Source organism: Sturnus vulgaris, chromosome 3, assembly GCF_052056855.1.
Source record: "Sturnus vulgaris isolate bStuVul1 chromosome 3, bStuVul1.hap1, whole genome shotgun sequence".
Taxonomy (NCBI): Eukaryota; Metazoa; Chordata; class Aves; order Passeriformes; family Sturnidae; genus Sturnus; species Sturnus vulgaris.
This window is the reverse complement of record NC_142245.1, coordinates 8,966,205-8,979,367: the sequence shown is the minus strand read 5'-3', so window position 1 is coordinate 8,979,367 and position 13,163 is coordinate 8,966,205. Positions and strand designations below refer to the sequence as shown.

Here is a 13,163-nt window from a genome sequence, read left to right as displayed (position 1 = left end):
AAATGTATGATACTCATTTATTTCTTTCATATAAAAGCATGCTGAGTTTCCAGAGATTGTGAGGCATAAGCATCAATTATGCATGAGAGTGTTTTTGGAGAGGGAGTAAAGCCTGGAAGATCTCACTCCCCAGAGTTCTAACATCAATTTGTACCAAACTTAAAAGGTGTGATGTACAGGATGTCTTGGACCAGCTGTCATTTTATGAGTTGCTTCATGATGATGTGTCATTATTCAATTGGAAGCAGAATCTGATGGCTGAGAACTTCTGTGCCAGGCAGATGATATCACTGCTGAAGAGCATTTCAGGTCGAGTAGGAGCATTGCTCTAAAGGATAAAATTTGCTTAATGTATGATGTGTTTGATAATATACCTCTGCTCACTTGAAACTTATATTTAGCTCTGTGAAGCAATTGAGAGCTTCACAGTGCAAATATTTGTTTCATTTCTACTCACTTCTACATCTAGTTTCATTGCATCTAATCAAATGAAATGCATTCATCACAAATGCCTCATGTTCACAAAACATTCTGCAGGTGTTTATTTTCAGTTGACTTGTCATCTTTCTGCACTCTACTGCCTTGAGGAAGAAAGATTTAACTTTTTGAAATGTTAAAATATCTACTCTGAACGTTTGATCTTGCGTCAGTTTTCCTGCCTTCTGTGTATTTGAATTCAAAGGAGCATGCTTGCTCTATGGGGAGCCTACTTAATTCCATCCAGTAGCTCCCAAATTCTCCACTGTCTGCTTACTTCAGAAGAAATTACAGGTTTGAGCATCTTTGAATATTTAGTGCTGTTTCTTCAGAGCTGCCATCTGTTTGTGGTTCCTTAGCATTTATTATGTGTTTTTTAGAGATTTTCTTTCATATAAAATACTTCTTCCACACACCATCCTGTGGAATGGGTATTGGTTGTAACTATATCTATGTAAATCTCCTTTTATGTTTCACTTCTGCTCCACATCAGTTAGTGGATTTATTCAATGCTATAATCTCTAGCATTGGGTACCTTTCTATCAACATGAGTGGCTTGTGTTTGATTTTTCAGTATCTTTTGTGCACTGTGATTACATATTTGACAGTTTCCTCTTTCAGGACAGTATTGCTGCTAATAAGAATAATCCTGGAGTATTGCCAGTGTGTGGATAACATTCCTTCCATCACCACTGATATGCTGACCCGCCTGTCGGATTTACTGAAGGTATGGCTTCAAATGTGCCCCAGTGCCAAGCAGGGGCAGACAGGGTGCAGAGAACATGTCTTATTCTCAATAATACTCATGTGTTTCTGTGATTTCATCCAAATTATAAATATTATCTAAGATCATTGTGTTTGCTACTGTGCCATAACGAAACCTTTCAAGCCAAAGACATCAAAGATGCAATTTGTTGTGGGAATTAGCTCTGGCTGTTCACACGGAATATTGGAAATCCCATCCAGTAGTATTTGACATAGCTCCCTGTCCTTCAGGCTGGGTGTAGGATTAATGCTGCTGAAGGAAAAGCAATTTGATCCCAGATGCCACAGAAGTATATATCTATATTGAAGAAGGAAACAAGTTCCTTGGTTTTTACAAATCAGTAGAGGTGTAGTCAGTAGCAGCATGAAAAATAGTATGGGGTGAAGGTTCTGTTGTAAAATGTAAAGGTGATGAAACACCAGGACCTTATGGTCATTTATTTCTCTAGAGAAGAGGAAAGCTGGTAAAGCCCAGACACTGCAAGGTAATATAAGTAATCAATAATAAAAGCAGCACATTAGCGCATTAATGTATCTTAAAACCGTCAAATATATATATACACACACACATATATATGTATTTATATAGGCTCCAAAGCCTAGCAGTTAATTTGTGTCAAGGTTTTCACTTGTATCTTTGTCCACAAAGGTCATATCAGGTATCTGAGTTCTGAACATGAGCATAATCAATGAAAAATAAACAGATTCAATCTCCAAAATGATATTTTACATAAGGTGGGGGGCAGGGGAGGGGAAACAAACTCTAGGAGATGGACCTTTAAATATTTGTCCTATTGGTAGTTCATATTTGAATAACCAGATGCAGGAAGATTGCTCCCTGCAGTTGTCATTCAGATTCGTCCACAAATATTCCCTTTTAAAAGCACTATCCAAGGCAAATCAGTCTGTCTAGCTTGCCCCTATTCAAGTCTCCTCCAGCTGCTGCTTCCCTCAGGAATTGCAGCACCTTTTCACAGGTAGAATAGCAGTGGATTCATCAAACCTGGCCAGATTTGCATATCTGTGTTACTTCCTTCTCCTTATCTTATCTCATTCTAGCTCTATCATTTGTGGTTTATTTCTTGGTATTCAAACATCATGTGCAATTGAATTACTGTATTTTTTTATCTGCCAGCAAGGTACCATCAATTGGAGAGATGTCAAGAACAGCTAGGAAAACAAAAAGCTCATTTATTACACTTTGAACAAAACAGAGCCACTCCAGGTGTCCTGGCACTGTACTTTTTGTTTGACAGCTGTCAGAGGCAGCAAACTTTGAGAGTAGCAAGAGCTAGATTTGATTGTGATGGAAAGTGGAAAGCATTCCCAGGTATTGAGATTCCAGGCAGTTCTGAGCTGCAGCTGCAGCCTGAGTGAAATGACACCTGTGTATGGGAGAAATCATGGAATCCTTTAGATTGGAAAAGACCTCCAAGATCAATCAAGTCCAGTCGTTTTCCCAGCACTGCCAAGGCCACCACTAAACCACGTCCCCAGGGCCACATCTACACACCTTTTAAATACCTCCAGGGATAGTGACTCCACCCACTCTCCTGGGCAGCCTGTTCCAATGTTTGATAACCCTTTCAGTGAAGAGATTATCCTTAATATCCAAACCCTGGTGCAACTTGAGGCCATTTCCTCTTGTCCTGTTGCTTGTGGAGGAAGAGACTGACCCCTACTTGGCTACACCCTACTGTCAGGGAGTTGTAGAGAGCAAAAAGGTCCCCTTGAGCCTCCTTTTCTCCAGGCTGAGCACCACTGGCTACCTCAGCTGCTCCTCATCAGACTTGTGCTCCAGACCCTTCTCTGGACACCTCAGTGTTGTGAGGGGCCCATACTGAGCACACGTGGCTGTAATTACTGGGGTTGTTCAGGTGGTGCAGACAAGAGAAGGCTCCTGCCCTTCCTGCTGGGTGCAGGAATGCTTTCCTCCCAGCAGGCACAAGGAGGAGGTATTGCTCTGTTCCAGGCAATCTGCTCCCTCACTGCTCTGCACCAGGCCATTTGGGAGCAGTCATTACCACAAAAGGCAGGGGACAGTATGTATGTCCAGCACCCTTTACAGACCAAATTTTTGATGGTTTGCCTCACAGTTAACACTAACCTGAGCTAAATACCTCAGAGGAGCTTGGGCTGTGTGAGATACAGCTGTCTTTGGCTCAGTGATTCTACTTTAAAGTCCACACAGAGGTGTAGGAAAAGTTATTGCTTTTCTGGAGAATATGAAGTGAATGTGAGGCAGTTTCAGCCCCTGCCCTCTGTCTGAGAGCAGTGTAGCTTATGCCTCTCTCAGATCAGGAGCCCATAGCTGTTGTTCAGTTGTGGTATGAGGTCTGAGTTGCTTTTCTGGCCCTGGATGCACCATTCTGGCAGTCAAGAGTTGGAGGGGGCATGGTTCATCGTGGCTCTTTGGGCCTGCATTTTGTGACTAAGACCAAGCAACAGCCAGAAAATTATTTCTGCTTTTTACACAAAGAGGGTTGCAATTTTGGATTTGTTCTTGAATTATTGTGAAGAAAGACCTGTGAAGCAGAATAATGCCCCTGCCCTCAAAAAGGAAGTCTCTGTGAGGGCAGTCCTGTGTTGCAGACACAAGCTGCAGGGCAGCCTTGTCACAATTTCTTCTACATCTTCAGGTGTATGACAAAGTGTCAGATCTCTCTAAGTTTTGCCTCTCAATGTCAACAGACAGTTCTGTTCAAATATGAGCCTTGGGACTTCTACCTTCAGTGCAGGAGTTGGGGACAACAGCAGTGGCTTTTCTGCTGCATCACCCAGGCCCAGTCTGGAATATCTGGTGTCTCAAATTGGGTGAGGAGGCAATGTAAGACCGAACATACTGATAGCAACTGTCTTACTGTCCAGAGGCTTTTTTGGCCTATGTGCTTTTAACGATAACTTTTCTTCTGGAAGTAAGTTAAGGAGATCTAAGCATGAGCTGTCCACAGTACCTGGAGTTCTTACAGGATTAGCTTTTCATCTTCTGTGCATCGTTTCTTAAATCCAGTATTTCACAATGTTACAAACATAGATTCAGTCACGTCAGCAGGAGGGAGTTTCAGTGCTTTCAAGTTTTCTTGAACATCAGCAGTGGAGAAGCCTGAGCAAGAGCCTGAGCAGAAACCTTCTGTCATGATGTTTTCCACTGATATTATGTGGCTACTCTACTGAGGAAAACTAGTGAAACTCTGGAACTGGCCTTTATAATAAACTTATTTAGTCTTGCAAAATTCTGTTGATGGTGTTTCTAAACCGTGGGTTTATGTAGTTGACAACAGAGAGTAAACATGTGTTTTCACTGTCCTGTTTCTCACAGTATTTCAACTCTAGAAGCTGCCAATTAGTGCTTGGAGCTGGTGCATTACAAGTTGTTGGCTTGAAAACAATCACTACGAAAAACCTAGGTATGGATTTCTGTATTTAAAATCTCAAAGCTTGTTCCCCTGCCTGTTAAAAAACCCAAGTGTAGACAAGCCTTAAGTATCTATGATAGCTGTGTTTGAGTTGTGGGGCTGTGCATGGACACAGAGTGCTAAGACCTTGCCAGTTACCTGCCTGGAATGTAGTTTTTGGTTGATGGGTCGGAGCAGGTGTTTAAACTAGAGTTCTGTATCTCAGGATGAGAAACTGGTGGGGTTACCAGGCTGTATTTCCCTTTTCTAAAGGGAGTAGCCTGATGAGAATGGGTTGAGAGGCCGTGGGCCACAGCCCGGTCAGGTTTTTGCTGCAGAATGTTCAGCCAGTGTGTGTCCTGCTGCTGGCTCAGATCCTATTGGAGCTGGGAGAAGCATGGTTTTTTGGGATCCTGTTGGCACTGAAGCAGGAGCAGTTTCAGGGCAGGTCAGTGCTGGCAGGGCAGAGTATTTTGTACACCACTGCAGCAGAAACACTGCTGCCTTGGGAATATGTTTGCTGAGGCTAAGTAGCTGATGAGTCAGGTCTTCAGAGATCCCTCCAATGTCTGTGTGCGCTCAGGGCTCAAAATGTTGAGTAACACTCAAAGCCTCTTTTAAATCAGTCCCTTATCCCATCTTACCACATCTGGGTGTGAGCAGCCAGGTACCAGTCTGGCATCTTCACAGGGTGGGGGTTCCAGGGAAACAAACATGTACCTCCATGCTTTTAGAACAGACAAAATCCCACCGTGTGAAATTGTGTCAGATCTGTTACTTGTGTCAAAGGAGACACAGTCCATACAGAAATGACACTTCCTGTGTAATAACTATGTTATTTCTCTTCCTGGATTCACAGCCCTTTCTTCACGTTGCCTCCAGCTCATTGTACACTACATTCCCATTATCAGGGCTCATTTTGAAGCTCGGCTGCAGCCGAAGCAGTTCAGCATGCTCAGACATTTTGACCACATCACGAAGGTAATTCTTCTGGCATTTCCTGAAATGCAAAGTTTTGCTTTTCAACTGTACTCTGAAGAACATGAATACCACTAGAAAATGAAACCTGCTTTCTTCCCTTACAGGATTATCATGACCACATAGCTGAAATTTCAGCAAAGCTTGTTGCCATAATGGATAGCTTATTTGACAAACTATTATCCAAGGTAATTATTCATGGAAATAATTATAAACTCTCTAAATTGCAACTGAATGTCTTATTGTATACAGTCTAGATGTTTCAAATGGAGCCTTAAAATTTCCTAACCAGGACTTGTTTGAACTTCTTTTAACTATATAGATGGAAAACTCTGTGCTGTTCTCATGAATGTGTCTTGTGTTCACATTTGCCACCTGGGTGTCAATCACCTTCACTCCCAGAAAAATGTTTTGTTGGCTGCTTCAGCAGGAACAGCAGTGCTGTGGCTGGCACGATGCTCGGGTGTTCAGGAACTGAAGTGCTCTCCCTGCACTGACAGCTCTTGTCTCCAGCCAGGCACAGCCAGTGCAGTTTCCCTCTCTTTCAATGGCAAGGGTGGCATTTCTGGTACCTCTCAGCAGGAAAGTGCTGAGAAGGGAGAGTTTTGGAGGGGAAGGACCAGCCCATCTGTTGGGCTGCTGGCCTGGGGACTGGAGGTCTGTGCTCAGCAGTTCCTGCTCTGGGAGCAGCATTAGTACTCCTGGTATGTTTTGGTGTTTGAACAGTGCTGCAGTGTGGTCCTGGGCTGGATCTACTCTGACTCGCCTCAGGGTAGAACACACTGAGACATCTCTTTGGCCCACAGGTACATAAAGTATCGTGACCTTGTAAAGCTTAGCGTTGTGCTTTGGATCTTAGGGTTTTGGGGGAAAAAATAACCTGTTTCATGACAGGAAAAAATTAATTTTTTCAAGTGACAGATTTGATTGATTGGCCTGGGCCAACATCTTCTTTCAAGGAGCTCATGAGAAGCACAGTAATAGCCTGGGAATAGGCTGATGAGAGCTGTAGTGGGGCAGTTGCAAGAGGAAGCATTTCTGTCTTCCTTGCTGTTTCTGTTATTGTTACTTTATGTTGTGCTTTTTCATTTCATCTGTTTCTTTGGTCTGTCAAGTAGTGCTGCCTAAACTTAGGGTGAAAAAGAACAGCGAAAGCATTTAAATTGGGATTTCCCATTCCTATTGTGTTTATTTTTTAAGAAATGTGTTTATGCTCTTCTCTAAAGACCAAAATGGTCTGCTGGTTTTTGGGGGTTTTGTCCCACATAAAATTAGCTGTTATGTGAATTAACATGGCTGTTTGGCCCCTGTATCTTTTGAGAATAAAAGACAAATGCAAGAATTTACATTATTGATGCTAAACAAGTGTAGCCCACAACAAAGCAGGAATACAGTTAATGTTCTTGATGGCAGTTAGTGAGAACACATCCCTTACTCCCTCCGTCTTCACAGCCCATTGTCCTTTTTGGAGCTGGCACAGGATATAAACTGGGACTATTCCTGTCCTTTACAGTTCTTGAAGGCTGAGTGAAAGTGCTTGACCCTTATGAATGCGGTCCACAGAGTCCAAAACCAAAGGATGGTTGATTTGCTTCCATTCCTAGCGCATGCCATCATTTGGCTCATCTTGTTCCTAAAAAATGAAATCTTGTCTGTGAAGACAATAAACCCAGAATAAATATTTGCAAATAGGCATGTCAGTACAACCTGCCAGTGTGTTCCTGGATTCAGGTGTTTTTCTGAGTCCAACTATTTCAGCATCCTGTGGATGAAGTGGTTACCTGCTCTGAGGTGTGTAAATCTGGACAAGTGAGTTCCATAGCAGTGTGTGCCCAGCACACTTCCAACCCAGAAATTCCTGCTTTGTAGGAGATGAACAGCTGGTGCAGTGGACAGGATGTTGACCTGGCACTGGGTAATATGAGCGAGTTACTTCTGCATCTCCAAGCTGTGCTTTCCCTGGGAATTCCATGGCGTGGGAACTGTCCTCACCCATTGCCACTGGGACAAGGCAGTTCACAGCAGCATGGACACTTCCCTACAGCTATCTTTGGCAGGGAAATACAGCAAGAGTTGGGTTATTGAACAGTGGAAATAATAAAATCAACAAATGAGAAAGGCTCATTCATTACCATGAATGGAAAAAATCCAGTGCAAGTTCTGAGCTTTTCTTGGAATTTGCTGTCTTGTGGCTGTTTGGACAGAAAGGCAGTGAAGTTCTTTCTGATCCCTTGTAGTATTAAAGCTGTTGACCTCAGCTGCAGATAAAAATAGCCAGAAGATCTTGGGGTTCTTCCTGGGGCTGTTTTTCCCTCAACGGTGAAGAGTTGGGTGTGGCTGTAATCATGCAAGTGTCACTGCTGCAGCTTCCCAATTCCCTCTGGCTTAACAATGTGCTGGGAAATTGGAAATAATTTCTTGCTTAACTTCCTTGTCTTGAGGCACTCTCGATCCCTCAAGCTGGGTGGTAGTTCCCTGGAACAGAAAGCATTCTTTTTCTGCTACTTCTCCTGTCAGAATTGGGTCATTGGTTTGGATTTTCTGTAAAGACTCTCAAAACTCCCCATCTTTTTTCTCTCTTGAGCTCAGACAAACTTTGTTCTCTTTCACAGTTCAGGCCTGCATAAAAGCAGGCATCTCCTCCAATCCATTTGTAAATGATGTAGTTACAACAATTTGTTTCTTTCCTGAATTGTGCAAGGCTCTGTGGGAAATGTCACCCTCCCAAAGGTGACCTGGCAATGTGTCACCCAGGCCTGTGATGGCACAGCCTCTCCACCTGGAATTGCAGAGGTGGCTTCACTGTTTCTGAGACAGGTTTTCAGTGTTTCTGAAATCCTGTTCAGATCTTCCCTATCCAGAGTAGGGACATAAAAATTTTGTTCCCTTTGTAGCAAATCTCTTGCCATCTGGTGTTTTCCAGTGCCTTGTTTCTTGGATTTCAGGCACCAGGAAAAGGGACTTGATTTTTACTTTGCTTCCCAAGGTATTTCTGCAATGTTCTTATGGGGTTTTTTGTATTGTGATGTGGTCTGGTGGGTTGGTTTATGGTAAATAGATGAGATTTCAGGAATTTCCATTTATTTATGATTTCCTTTCTTTGATTCTTCAGAAATTTGGATGTGCATGATCCTAGACAAGCAGTTTTCTTTCAGAAAGTACTCAAGGTGCACATTTCTCAGATGCAGAAGTGCTTGTCTGTCATTGGCTCATACCAGTTTGAAGGAGAGGGCCATCTCGCAGCCACGGGACCTGCATCTGCAGTTCCTGGCTGGATCAGATCATGCCCAGCCACCCTTTTAATTTGTGGTGTACTAAATGGATCTTGATTCCTGATGTTATTAGCAAAACAGAGCCCCAGGTGGCTGTTGAGAGCTCTCCTACATAAACCATTTTAAAGTGGCAGAAAGGAGTTAACTGGTTGTGTGTTTATTTCCAGTATGAAGTGAAAGCCCCTGTTCCTTCAGCATGCTTCAGGAATATCTGCAAGCAAATGGCAAAGATGCATGAAGCTATATATGATCTCCTTCCTGAGGAGCAAACTCAGGTCAATTTTAATTTTGAGCTTCATCTCACAGCTCGCCTGCAAATGCACATGGACTTGGAAACAAGAGAGACTTTATCTGGGGAGAGGGGAATTCTTTTTTGAGTCCTGGTGAAACCCACATGTTAAAGAGCTTAGCAGCAGTCACATGGACAGCTTGGGTTGAGCTGAAGGAAGTATTCCAGTGTGTAGGGAGAACGATGAGGCACACAAAAAGAATGGATTTCAGGATTTTGAGCTGCTTTTTAATGTCTAGAGATGGCAATCCAGGAGTTAGTGCTGAAATGCTGTACAAATGGCAACACTTCGGGGCTTGAGTGCAGCCCTCTGAGAGGATTATTTTGTAACACTGCTCAGAATCAGTGGCTTCCAGAAGTCCCTAAATGTATGATGCACCCAAATTGTACCAGATGTGTTTTTGCAGTATTTTGCTGCAGTCATTGCTACTGCAAAGTTGCAAATCTTAAGGACAGGAGGGACTAATCCAGTCATTGAATACAAGTTGTCATTTCTCTTTCACATTAGATTAAATGGTCCCTTCTAGCACAGGAAAGAGATTTGTTATCTTCTAGGCTTAGTACAAGTTGCTAGATACTTCAGACAACAGAGGAGAAAAGTTGATGTTCCAAAGAATGCGTCCTCTAAGTGCCACATGTAATGAGTAAATGAGGGTGTCCTGTATGTTACAGACTGCATGTGGCCAGAAAGGTGACGCCGAAGCACTGGCAGAAGGAAGAATCACATGAGTTGCAAAAACAAAACCAAAAGTCAGTGTTTGAGGGTGTTGGCAGTGTTTCCCGTCTGGAGGCAGTGATGTGAGCATGGGCACAGTTCCTTACTCTGCTCCTGTCGTTTCTTCCAGATGTTGTTTTTACGAATTAACGCAAGTTACAAGCTCCACCTGAAGAGGCAGCTGGCACACCTCAATGTGGTCAATGATGGAGGACCTTTGAACGGGTGAGTTGGGGCTTTTCTCTTCTTTCACTCTTTAAATAAGCAGACGTCTTCTGCAAGGAAGTCATGATTACAGAAGCACAGCTCCATGTTTTAGTATGTCCCATTTGGAGCTTTCTTAGAGTAAAGGACATGACTTGTGCCATTCCACGGTAACTAGGAGTACAGTTCACTTGGTAACAGACTGGGAGCTGGACATTGTCCAACTGGAAACTTGCTTGTAGGTGTCCTCAGCTCATGGATTGCTTTCTCTCCCTTTGTGTCACAGCAGCAGCCACAATTTAACTGGCAGGAATTGTGTGATTCCTGAAGCAGTTTTGAAACGTGGATGGTGACTCATGATGCTGGCAAAGTAAAAATAAGAGAAAGCAGAATTTCATCTGTGCAGTGGGCAGCTCTACAGGAATGGTTTTTAGAGCAGAACTAGATTTGAAGCAGAGCTTATGCCAACAGAGCTTTTTCCTTTCCCTGACACAGCCCACTCCATCCCCGAACAGGTCAGCAGTACCTGTCCTGAGAGAGGGTTCCTGGCTGTGCCTGCTGTCCCTACCTCCCAGGAAAAGCCTCTGCAGGCTGAATTCTGTTGTCAGTTGGATTGTCTCCTGAAACAGTGGACTTTTTTAAATAGTTCCTGATGACCTGGGGGCAGTGATGTCATTGCAGTGTAGCAAGGGTGATTGAAACTCATGGGCCTACCCACATGCAAGAAAAGATTGTCTTAGGTTGCAGAAGTCAGAGAATAAAGTTGATAATGTTTCAACTGGAATGAAAGTTCTGTTCCTTTCCAGTTTGCTGTTGCTTCTCCTGCTTATGTGCATTCCTCCTTGTACTTTGTGCAAGAGTTTGTCTGAACTTGTTCTCTGTGCACATGGTGCGGTCACAAGGTGACATTTCATTGCCTTTGGAACTTATAAAGGTGTTTGTAACCAAGCTCATGGGGTATCCACTGCAGCCCCAGGTGAAGTGAGAGCCCCAGATGTGCTTGGGGTATCTCTCACTGGGATTTCCAATCCCAAACACGATGCTGTGCTGTCTTCATCCCGTGCTGTTGGTTTTGTTCTGTCCCTGTCGCTGTGTGGCCTGGATCCCTTTAGGATAGGAGGGTTGGGGCAGGTATTTTGCAGCAGTCAGGAGGTCTCAGCTAGCCCAGGACTATCTGATGGCAATAGTTTTGTACTTCAGACCTATCTCTTAGAGAGCTGGGGCTGTTTGAGAAGAGGAACATCAAATGCTGGATGACACTTGCTGCTGTTCCAGCAGTCTTCACTGACCAAGTTTTTAACATGGTTGTCTGATCCTCATTCTGTTTAAACTGCTTGTTTCTGTAATAATAGTAAAAATCCAGGCCTATGACTCCTGTTTAACTTTACTATGTAAGTGCAGCTTCTGTTCCTACATCTTGCTAGCAAGAACCATCATGATCCCTGACATGTTTCAACAGTATCTGAGGGGTTTTAATTCTATATAAACTGTTACAAACAATACGGCTGTTGTGCTGTTCAGTTGCTTTTTACATTAATTTTAGAATCACAGAATCATTACTCTAGAATACAGAAGTTAATGTTGCAATAATTAATATTCTTAGTTGGAATGGAATTGGGGGTTTAAGTCTAGATAAGCCCGGGATTACAGCAAGAGAATAGAAGTTTTAAATGCCTAATTCCTGCTGAATTTCTGAACTCATGGTTTCATCTCCCTTCCCTAGAACTAGTTTTACACCCAGCAGTAATCCTGTTATGGATGATCACTGCTGTAAAATAAACCACATCCATAGCATTGAGTTTTGAACTGATAGTTAAAATACCTAATCCAGGCCTAGGATTTGAAGATGTATTGTAGCAATTGTGTGCCAAAGTCCTTGACAAACCCTGTCTGCTTGTCCAGGCACTCCAGGTGGATGTGATGGGGTCACATTCTAATCTTCTTGTGTGTTTCATTGCAGGCTGGTTACTTCAGATGTGGCTTTTTACACTGGAAACCTTCAAGCTCTGAAAGGCCTTAACAATTTAGATCTAAACATGGCTGAGATCTGGGAGCAGAAGAGGTGATAATCCATTGGGGCAGTCACTTGGCTCTGACAACAGACTGACTTTCTTCTAAGCAGTGTGATGTTGGTGAGGTGAATACTTGAGCCCAGAGCCCCAGAAAGGGCAGGATTGAGAGTCGGGGGAGCTTAGACTCAGAGGGAGCTGCAGGGAGAGATCCTTCCAGTCTCCTTCAGCAAGAAACAAGTGATCAGCTGTCTGTGCAATGTTTTTTCATTCTCTCTGGAAACAGGCTCAGGTTTCTTTGGACCAAATCCAAAAGAACACATAGCTGTAACACAGCTGTAGTTGTCTAGAATGCTCTGTATATCTTTATATTAAAAAGATGCTTTGCATTTCTTCTAGTGCAATGAAATTCACATGGTCTCCCACCTTATTTAATGATGGTACAATATACAAATCTTGCAGTTGGAACGCTGTAGAAAATGTTTTTCTCTATGAAACTATGCTGTTCTAAAATTTATTTTTTTACAGAACTTTATATAAATAAATGTCTTTTGATTGCTTGCCTATAGGATTCAGCTTTGTTAGGGAGCAGTCCTGTTCCAGGGGATTTCTCAGGACCTGAAATCTGAGGACAAGATTTTCTAAGCAAGGGCCAGTTCCTTAAAGCCATTCCCTGTGAGAGAGGAGTGACCTGACCCTCGTTAGCAGTGGCAGGGTAGTAGGGGCTCCTGAGGGAACTGGAAGGTGGAAAAAAGGCTGGTATAAGGATGGCCAACTCCAGCTGCCCCTGGTCCCTGCCAGCAGGGAGTGACAGGGACACAAAGAACAGGGCAGGAAGAATTTTAAAGATTTTAGGCTGCTTATAAAAGGCAGCACCATTAAGGAGTGCAGCTGTTATCCATGTATTTTGGAGTTTTTAATACTACCTTTAACAGACTGGAGGCTGCCAGTACTCAGTACAAGTGCCTGTGTTTCTCACCTCACCCCTCTGTACCTGATCCCAGTCGAGTGCCTAACCCTGAGTGGATCATGGCTGATGGACTGGTCTGCTGCAGTGTG

General features: G+C 43.3%; 1 protein-coding gene across 3 annotated transcripts in view; it reads left to right on the top strand.

Annotated features, from left to right (window-relative positions):
- VPS54 (VPS54 subunit of GARP complex) overlaps window positions 1-12,672 on the top strand; it is a 45,824-nt gene extending 33,152 nt beyond the window's left edge. For 2 of the 3 annotated variants that reach the window (XM_088160948.1, XM_088160949.1), the window contains exons 18-24: window positions 1,099-1,204; window positions 4,562-4,649; window positions 5,497-5,618; window positions 5,723-5,803; window positions 9,055-9,162; window positions 10,022-10,116; window positions 12,056-12,672. In XM_088160948.1, the coding sequence (XP_088017074.1) occupies window positions 1,099-1,204; window positions 4,562-4,649; window positions 5,497-5,618; window positions 5,723-5,803; window positions 9,055-9,162; window positions 10,022-10,116; window positions 12,056-12,161 (706 nt within the window). In that variant the 3' untranslated portion in view covers window positions 12,162-12,672. Of the gene's footprint in view, window positions 1-166; window positions 476-1,098; window positions 1,205-4,561; window positions 4,650-5,496; window positions 5,619-5,722; window positions 5,804-9,054; window positions 9,163-10,021; window positions 10,117-12,055 lie in introns of those variants that run through there. The other variant, XM_088160950.1, reaches the window with a different exon arrangement.
- Window positions 12,673-13,163: the final 491 nt, after the last annotated feature.